This window comes from Octodon degus, unplaced genomic scaffold (genome assembly GCF_000260255.1).
Source record: "Octodon degus isolate 3935 unplaced genomic scaffold, OctDeg1.0 scaffold00026, whole genome shotgun sequence".
Lineage (NCBI taxonomy): Eukaryota > Metazoa > Chordata > Mammalia > Rodentia > Octodontidae > Octodon > Octodon degus.
The window spans coordinates 16,925,274-16,935,098 of record NW_004524602.1 but is presented as its reverse complement, the minus strand read 5'-3'; the positions used below and the strand labels follow the sequence as shown (position 1 = coordinate 16,935,098).

The window sequence follows — 9,825 nt, the reverse complement described above, 5'->3', positions numbered from 1 at the left end:
AAAAATTAAAAAAAAAGAAATTATGTGTAAAATAAATAAATAAATAAATAAAAAGAAATTTAAAAAAAAAGAAATTATGTGTGATTTATTTTTAGATATTTAGGGGCTGGGAAGATGGCTCAGTAGAATAAGTGCTTGCCTGGCAAGCACAAGTACATGAGTTCAATACCCGGTCCTGCAAAAAAAAAAAAAAAGAAAGAAAGAAAAAAAAAAAGAATATTTAGAGTCATAAATGCATTAAGTGGCTAGCATCTGTCTAGTAATTATGTAAATGCCCATTAATATAATAAATCTAGGACCAGCCAATCCTAGAACTCAGAAAGCTGAGGCAGGAGGCTTGCTCTCAGTTTGAGTCCATCCTAGGCTACATAGTGGGTTCCCATGCAGCCTGAACTACACAGAGAGACCCTCCTGGTCCCTCCCCCGGGGTCTTTTTCTTAGCTCCTTTTCCCTTAGTGATATCTTTGACTGTTGTAGTTCTCATGCATGACTTGTTAACCTTAAATGAGTGGTATGATTTCTTCCTGTGTGCTTTTCTTAAAGCAGGGCCAGCTGGCTCAAGCTTCTCCATCAAGTGGAAGACAATCAGCTATTAGCGACCGTAAATGGAAGGAACCTCAAGAAAAAGATAAAGAAAAGGAGAAGGACAAAACCAGCTGTGCCATTTTGTAACAAGTACTGGGTTCTGACTGAACCATCTACAGAAGGCGTCTTGAGAAACAAAGCCACGAGAGGAAAAGAAGGAACCCCGAGCAATACCGTCCGTGCCTGCTTTCCCGGTGCATCCTGGTCCTGTTTTCCAGGGGAGGTTGTGACTCTGCTACAGTCAGGCTTTCAAAGTCTCACAGCACCTTATGAGCTGGAGCCTCTTGTGACCAGTCTGAAATGCTGTGTACTGTCATTCGTGAAGAATGCTGCACTTGCAGCAAGTAAGAAAACCTCAGCAAGTGATATGTCACAGTGACATTCATAACTCATATCAGCTAGTAAGCTATTTTATCTTCTGTTCTAACAATAAATGGAGGTAATTAGTCAGATTCCTTCCTGAAATTTGAATATTAGCACAATAGTTTCTTAAATTTTTATAGTGTTAAATTATGACCTAATCCACGAGAAACTAGGGGTTTAATACAGGGATTAAAAACAAAAAAGACAAAAAATAGCAAGAATAAATAATAATTAAGTGTATATTGGACTAGTTCAGCCCTTGAACAGCTTTACCTTTCTTTAGTAATGTACATTTTAGATATTATCTTGAGAACTGAGGCAGGAGCTTCAATTTCATTTAGATAGAAAAAGTAAACATCTGTATTTCTTTTTCCAATAGCAAAAATTTACTTAACACTAATACTTGTAACCTGTCCACTTGGGATCTTGATCATTTGTAGTGTTGTGGAATGCTGAGGAATTCTAAAATCTTCCAAGCAGAAGCTGGACTCCAGCGACTGTTAATGTGGTGAGCAGGGTTGGGAGGAGACCCAGGTGTGCAGGCCTGGGCCGTGTGGAGGGAGAAGCGCAGGCGGTGGAGGGCCTGCCTTTTCTGGGCTACCTTCTGAACCTTAAATTTTAAATCATGTTTATTGCTAGAAGATTAAATAGACCTACTAAAGCCAACAAAAAAGCACATTTCTAAAAGAAAGTTAGAAGTGAAAGATAATAAAAATCTGAACGTAGATGATTTTGAAAGAATTATGTTAAAGCAATCAGATTTTTTTAACTTATGAGAACCAAATAAATCTAGAACATCTTACAGTGTTTATAGGATTCAGAAAGAATATTTATTTAACTTTATTATGAGGCAACACATATTTTCCTGTATTTCTAAATATAGTTTTGGAAAATCCTTAATAATCCTTTTTATATACTTTATATTTAAAATTTGTTTTAGTCATTTTGAAAAGACTGTTGCTGCTCTGCTTACTTGTGTGCTTTACATTCTAAGCCTCAGAAAATGTATTAAGAACATCATGGTCTGATCTGAGCGTGCTTGGAGTCTGGGCGAGCAGAAGACCACAGAGCCCTGGTCCTGCCTTCCTGAGCCGCGCGCGCCATCAGCTGCCTGTGGCCTGACCCCAGCAGCCGGTCGGTGTGCGCACAGCAGGGCTTGGCGTGTGTGTGGAGGGTTACTCTTGGGGAAGGAGTCCAGGGCCAGGCCGCCCTGTAGACCTTCAATACTGCGCGTCTGTTGGTGCGATCTAATTTGTTACTTCTTCATATCCCCACGCTGGCGTGATAGACCACCAGAGAAGCAGCGTGGGGTATGAAAGGTGGACACCGGCTCACCGGCGAGCCTCTCAGTGTGACCTTAGAGCCGAGGCCCTGCGGGCCGCCCGGGCTCCGCGCACCGCGCTGGGTCGCCTGGCCGTGGCCTGGCTCGAGCTGGGCTCTGCCCACGGCAGGCGGGCGGGAGCGCCGCTGCGTGACAGCTCGGCACAAGGGGTGCCGAGGTCAGCTCCGTGGAGGCGGCGGACTGTTCGCAGAATTATAGTCTTATCGTTTCACTTTTTGAGAATGTACGTGAAGTTGGTCTTTTGTTATTTTTGGTCTTATTTGTTCCAAAGATAATACTGCCATTCTGCATTCCCTCTCACAAAAGAAGGAAAAACAAAAATACTCAAAGCCAGCAGAGCCGCTGTCAGATACGTAGACGTCAATGTATAGTCACGAGGAGAAACTAAAAATGCGTTGTTTGCTAATTCAGTCTTTTTCTATGTAATATTTCCAAGGCAGACTTTACTACATTCCTAAAATTCAATTTGATATACCCAGAGTAATAATGTTTGCTTTGCTTACTGTGGGGGAAAATTAAATAATTCTATTAAAACAAACTTACTTCTCAGAGATCGTTTTTCTCGTCTGTGAAGAGCTCAGAGCTGTTGTGTCTTTATTTTCAACCGTTTGCTTTAGGTCACGAGTTACATACTCAGGCATTTCGGTGCTGGTTTGCATACGTAGGAATTACACAGGGACATTTTTAAACCGGTCCTTTCCCACATTTTCTAACTAGCACAGGTCGGCGTGTAGGCATTTCTGACGTTAAGATTCGTGCTGCGGGCCGCTCCCGAGAGCCGCCGGCCAAGACGGGGCCGGCGCGCCTCGAGGTCCGGCCGGCGCAGTCCGCGCGTCCGCAGCGCGCTCCTTCAGCGCCGCGCCGCGCATGCGCACAGGGGCGGGGGCGGGGCTCGCAGCGGAGCAGCTCCGCGAGGCTGAGCTCCCGCGGAGGACCGGCTCCTTCAGTGCTGAGGAGCGCGCATGCGCACAGGGGCGGGGGCGGGGCTCGCAGCGGAGCAGCGCCGCGAGGCCGAGCTCCCGCGGAGGACCGGCTCCTTCAGTGCTGAGGCACGCGCATGCGCACAGGGGCGGGGGCGGGGCTCGCAGCGGAGCAGCGCCGCGAGGCCGAGCTCCCGCGGAGGACCGGCTCCTTCAGTGCTGAGGCGCGCGCATGCGCACAGGGGCGGGGGCGGGGCGCGCAGCGGAACAGCGACGCGAGGCCGAGCTCCCGCGGAGGACCGGCTCCTTCAGCGCTGAGGCGCGCGCATGCGCACAGGTGCGGGGGGGGGCGCGCAGTAGCGTGAGCCCGCGGAGCGCAGAGCAGCGCCGCGAGGCCGAGCTCCCGCCAAGCGCAGAGGCCAGGCTGCCTCGCCTTCATCGTCCCGTTCCTGGCGCGCGCGCGGCTCCTTACCGCACCCTGCTGTTCTGTGGTGGGTTCTTGTTTACCTTGGTTTTCCTTGTTTCTGTTTTGGTACTGGGAATCAGCCCAGGGCCTCACGCCTGCCAGGCGAGGGCTGTGCCACATTCCCGGCCCTGTTGGCCCGTTCCGCTTTCTTGAGGTACGGCCTTGCAGTGCGGCCCGCCTGGCCTGGCCTGGCGCCCCGGTCCTCGCACCCCAGCCTGCCGCGTGCGCCCCAGCCCTCGGCGTCCCGCACCATGCCCGGCCCAGGCGCGGTGCCTCCTCGTGCCGGCCTAGCTCGCGAGTTCGATCAAGAAAGGAGTAGGCTCAGCCCAGCAGGAACCACTGTCGCTTCCACGAGTCCTTCCTCGCCACTTGTTTTCCGTGAAGCTAGAGCTTGTCTCACTGAGGGACCAGAGAGCCTGGCGGAGGGAGACTGGGTTAGTGCGAACGCTAGTGGGCGTAGCTGCTTTTGTAAAATCCTGGCGGAGAGTGTTAGGGCGAGAATTTCCAGACCTGTCCTCAGAGAGCCTCGTGTAAGCATGTAGACATTTGATGACACGTGCTTAGTTTCTTATACGTTGTGATATAGGAACGTGAAATTTCCAGCCTGGCCTGGATGAGTTCGTGTTCTCTAAAACCGAAGAATGAATTTTAGGAACAAACGGAGATTGAGGGTAAAACTTTATTGGAAAGGAAAGCTGTCGGAGAGGGACAGAAGGGGGGCCCGAGCGGGTTGCCCAGGAAGCTTTCTTCTAGGGACTTTTATAGTGTAAAACCATGCGAGGCTAAGGTAGAGACAAAGGAGTCTCGCTTAGGCGGATATGGGGTGGGACAAAACTATGGTCACCCAATGGGATTACGAGCACCATTGCTCAGGTAAGATTGATTAGGCCCAAGACCAAATGGGGTAGCGAGTCACATAGCAAGTGGGCATGAATGTAAAGCAAGACCTTATCTGGTAGCCTTCAGTGGATGATTCTTCCTGACTAATGCGCAAGCCTGGAGGCCAACTTTAGGGAGGTCAGCATTTGTTTGGTCTTTAGGTTCGGCTCACACCAGGAGCATCGCCCACAGTTGTAAGCTGTCTGGTCTTTGTCATCGCCTTTGAGGGCCTGACCCTGTCTAACTGCCTACAATATTTCATCTAACTCAAGCTGCCTGCAACAAGTTGTACTTGTTATCCTGAAGAACAAGGAAGCTAAGAGGCTTTGTCTAACCTGGTCTCAGGCACCCAATTTAAAATGTAACTGAAAGCTTACTGATATTTGGGGAAACAACAGGGAAACATTGAAGACAGTGATTTGAATTGTAAGCAGCTGGACACATTTCCATGGGAAGCGCTGTGTTTAAAAACCTAGTGTCTTTGCCCTGGCAGCCTCTGCTCCTCGGTGCGCTCCAAACATATGAGCGCCTGCTTTTTCTCTCCTTCGTTTTGCACCCCTGAAAAAGGGCCTAATAGAAGCACAAAGTTTTGCTTAATTGTCCCAAATGTTAGACATCATTTATCCTGAATGTGCAGTCTTTTCCCCAGTGACTAAAACTAGTTTTTTTTTCTTTTAAGTGAATTTTTTATTTTTATTTGTGTGTGTGTGTGTGCGCGTGTGTGTGTGTGTGTGTGTGGCCAGCTCAGCCCACCAGGGGGCGGGGCTGGCTGGCATGTGGTGCTGGGGGATTCTACCCCGGTCCCTGTGCTTTGCTAAGCTTGTTCTTTTTTTTTTTTTTTTTTCGGTCCCAGATGATACAGAATATATTCAATTTGTGATTGAACCTGCAGATTCAGGAGCACATAGATACAAATGGCTGTATATAAGCTTGTTCTAAGTAGGTGCTTTAGACCACTGAGCCATCTCACCAGCCCCTAAAACTAGTTTTTTTGTTTTTGTTTTGCGGAACTGGGGATTGGAACTCAGGCCCCTGTGCTTGCCAGGCAAGCACTTATTCCACTGAGCCATCTCCCCAGCCCCGATTAAAACTAGTTTTTTAATGCTGTCAAATCCATAGAATTATCTTCAGTATTAACATCATGTCTTCCCAAAATGTATTTCCCAGTTGCTTTGGTGTTTGCTGGTTTTTGCTTTTTTGATGTTACTGGGGATTAAACGCAGGGCTTCTGACTTACTACACCCTCATCCCTTTGTAATAACTTATTTTGGGGCAGTATCTAAGTTGCCCAGGCTTGGTGCCAACTCATGATGCTCCTGCCTCTGCCTCCCAAGCAGCTGGGACTGATAGGTGCCAGGCAGCACGCTGGCCTGGGCTCAGTAGAGCACAGCATCAAAATCAAGAGTGTTTAAGGAGCATACCATACAAAAGCATTTAAAAATCAATTTTTCAAATATCTTTCACAGATCTAAACTTTAGATTTTCTTTGCCTTTTCCTCCATGGAATGTACTACTGACCAGTTACTAATGCATACAAAATTTTGTTTGCACAGCTGATATTTAGAAGGCTCAAATAATCAGCATTTTAGGCTATTTGTATTTTAGTGTATGTGAAATTAAGTTCTGTATAGAAAATAACCTAAAGTGGCAAAGGAATTCATTGGAATCTGAGTTCTTAAGTTCTCTGACAGCTGGGGAGATAGCTCAGTGGCATAGGCACCTGCCTGGCAAGTGCAAGGTCCTAAATTCAATCCCTGGTACTGCCAAAAAAGAAAAAAAGTCTTAAATTCTCTGATAACTGTCTTTTGGGTTACTTTTTCTTAGGAGCTCCTTTAAAATTAAAGGTTTCCTGGGCAAAATAAATTGCAAACTAAAGAAGACTGAATGTGAGAGGGCAGGCCAGGTGTGCTGGAGATGACTGTAATCCCAGCACTCAGGATCACTGTGAGATTGAGACCAGCCTGTACTACACAGCAAGACCCTGTGTCAAAACAAAGATTGTGAGGCAAAGTATAGGATTCTGGTAAGCTTATTTTGAAGCTCTGTCTAAAATTTAATTTATGAATGGCCATTTTTTAATTGCAATGTTAGAAAATAATAGACAGGCATGGTGGTGCCTGCCGGTAATCCCTGTGCTTGGAGGCCGAGGCAAGAGGGTCCCTGTGAGTTTAAAGCTGGTGTGACTACGTGGTGAATGCAAAACCAGCCTGAACTATAAAATCAGACTCTGCCTTGAAAAAAAAGAATCTGTGGAGAAGTTTTAGCTTGGGTAAAAGTGGAACATAGCCTGTAATCCCAGCACTCAGGCACTCAGGCTGAGGCAGGGGGATCACAAACAGCTCAAGGCCAGCCTGGCCTACAGAGTGAGACCCTGTGTAAAAAAAAAAAAAAAGTTTAATAACTAATATACATATATATCTTTACATGAACTATTCTAGTTCCTATTTTTTTTTTTTTTTTTTTTTTTTTTTTTTTTTGCAGAACCGGGGATTGAACTCAGATCCTTGCTTTTGCCAGTCAAGCGCTTATCCTACTGAGCCATCTCCCCGGCCCCTGTTCCTAATTATTTTGATTTCAAGAAAATTAAATTTGTTCGGGCATGGTGGCCACACCTGTAGCCCTAGTATTCAGGAGGCTGAGGCAGGAGGATAGTTGCAAGTTTGAGGCCAGTCAAGCTACAAAGTAAGCTCAAGGCCAGCCTGGACTGCTTAGTGAGAGACCCTCTCTGTCTCAAAGCAACAAAAAAAGAAAATTGAACTCCAGCACCTGGTGGAATGCTCAGCCCTTGCCACCCCGCCACCTTGTCCCCCAGCATTGAGAAGGGAGGCCTGCACTTGCGGCAGGCAGCCCTGAGGCTGGCCCTGGGCACAGGCTGCAATGGAGCCGCGGGCCTCCGTGGGCTTGATGGGGGGGCGCATGCTGGCGTCTGCGGTAAGCCGTTTCACCAGGTGCTCTAAGGGCTACTTTAAAAACTCGCTTAGCATCTTGCCAGTGGTGTAGCTTTAAACATTCTCTTTCCATCTCACTGAAGCATGGCCCCTTGCAATGCAGAGTGCAGGAAGCTGCACTCTGGCAGGGCCTGCGCCTGCCTGGCAGTTCTGAGGAGCTCGCCAGCGACTGTCTCAAAGGCAGCGTGGGCACTACACCCCATGGCACATCTCAGCAGCGTCGTGTGTTTGCAGACAGGACAGGCAGCTCATCTGAAGACTGCCGCAGTGTAGCCAGAGTCCGCGCTGCTGTTCCTCTTCCCGTGTTAGCTGTGTTTTCTGTGCACATGGGCTCGCTCAGCTGCACAGGTGTTTCCCATGAGGCTTTGCTTTTGTTTTGCTCTTGTCCTCAGTTGGAGGTGACCACTGTTGTCACAGATCAGGCACCACTCACAGGACCATGACGGGCTGAGAGGCTCCACAGTGGCAGGAGGGACTGCGGGTGTGCTCAGGGCCACTCCCCGAAGTGGGACGAGTGGGTCTTCTTCCTTGGTTTGTGCAGATCCATGGGATTTTGAGCATAAGGGGGTATTGGGATTGGAGGAAGTGGTTTTGAAGCACAGCAAGAAACCAGTTTTCTTCTTCCTCTTCAGCGCTTCAGTGCTTTCTGTGCTCTTTAGGTGAAGAACTGCTGTGACACCATATTCACTCCAGCCAGGCCCAGATTGGCCGTCCAAATAGCTGCCGGGAACTGAAATGTAGTGACTGTGTGAGTGTCTTCCCCCCACCCATCCTGGTGCCCTCTTTACTTCTGAGATAATGTGTTCTGCTGTGTGACCAGCTTTCATGGCAGTCCAAGCACAGCAGCAACTCAGAGATAGGAACGAGCATCAAAACAAACCACCTAGTCAGGGAGACAGCTCAGTGGCTTAAGTGTCTGATGGCAAGTGCAAGGTCCTGAGTTCAGTCCCTGGTTTCTGTCCCACATGTGTGCTCCTTGTTGGATTCAAGTGTTCATGTTTTTGCTATATACTTAAGACTGTAAGCAGTGAATACCACCTGTAGTATTTTTTATTATAGATTATATTTTATTTCAATAAACTTGGACATTTAGACCAAGTGGTCTTTCGGATACATCTTCACCTCTTTGGGCTACTTCTAGAGTGCTAGGGAGTAGGGGTGGGGATGCTGGCAGACTGCACCCCAGGGCCCTGCCCAGCTTTGGCTGAGCACTGCTTTCTTCCCAAAGGAGTACTTAAGGGACTAACCCCAAACCATACGGTGCCCAGAGATTAATTCCAACGATGGACTGGTTTTCTCCTACTTTCCTTGGAAGACTAAGGAAGAGCTCGAAAGGGACTGTTCCCTCACCGCACTTTATCCAGCAGTTTAATGTCTGTGTGCACTAGTCCCCAGTGTTTCTTAGGGCAAGCCTTCTTGGCCATCTCTGCCCTCTGAAGAAAATCATCCCATGTTACAGTTTGCTGGCCTCCCCAGTACCTGGCACTTAGATGAACCTTTTGTTTAGGTTTGGTTTTTTGAGACAGGGTCTCACTATGTACTTCAAACTGGCCTTTACCTCACGATGATCCTCCTGCCTCAGCCTCCTGAATGCTGGTATTACAGGAATGCACCACCCGACTAGTAAATATGAGCCTCTTAAAGTCAGAGATCAGTCCCAGCAAGGCTAAGGTAGGAGGATCACTGTGAATTTGAGGCCAGCCTGGGCTACACAGCAAGTGCAAGGCCAGCCCAAACTACACAGTGATACCATATCTCAAAAAGGACCCCCTCCAGAAAACAAAAAGGCAGGGATCATATCTTTTTATTCCTTGGTTCTTTTTTCTTCTTGTGGAGGGCATGGATTGAGATATGATCTTGCTATGTAGTTCAGGCTGCCCTCAAACTCATTATGTAGCCATGTAGCACAGGGTGACCTCAAACTTGTGGTGATCCTCCTGTCTCAGTCTCCCAAATGCTGGGATTACAGACATGCACTATACCCATTCTGATTTTTTTTTTAATGGGAGCAATACCATATTTATTCATATATTCATGTATTTCTTTCGTAATACTTAAAAAGATCAAAATAGAAATGTACAGATAATGTCAGAGGTGAATTAAATGCGTAGAACTTTTTTTTTTTTTTTTTTTTTTGGTGGAACCTGGTATCAGGCCCTTGCACTTGCCAGGAAAGCGCTTATTCCACTGAGCCATCTCCCTGGCCCCTCCTCTTCAATTTTTAAGTCAAAATTAATGAATGTGGCCAGGGATGTAGCTCAGCAGCGTGGCTCCTGCCTGGCAAGCATGAGATCCTGAGTTCAATTCCCAGTTCAAAAAAAG

The 9,825-nt window shown here is 47.5% G+C and overlaps 1 protein-coding gene across 1 annotated transcript in view; it reads left to right on the top strand.

The window, feature by feature from the left end:
* Positions 1–1,133, top strand: part of Mindy2 (MINDY lysine 48 deubiquitinase 2) — a 62,308-nt gene extending 61,175 nt beyond the window's left edge. Inside the window, exon 11 of the mRNA XM_023712659.1 lies at positions 547–1,133. Coding sequence (XP_023568427.1) covers positions 547–672 — 126 coding nt within the window. The 3' untranslated portion in view covers positions 673–1,133. The remainder of the gene's footprint in view (positions 1–546) is intronic.
* Positions 1,134–9,825: the final 8,692 nt, after the last annotated feature.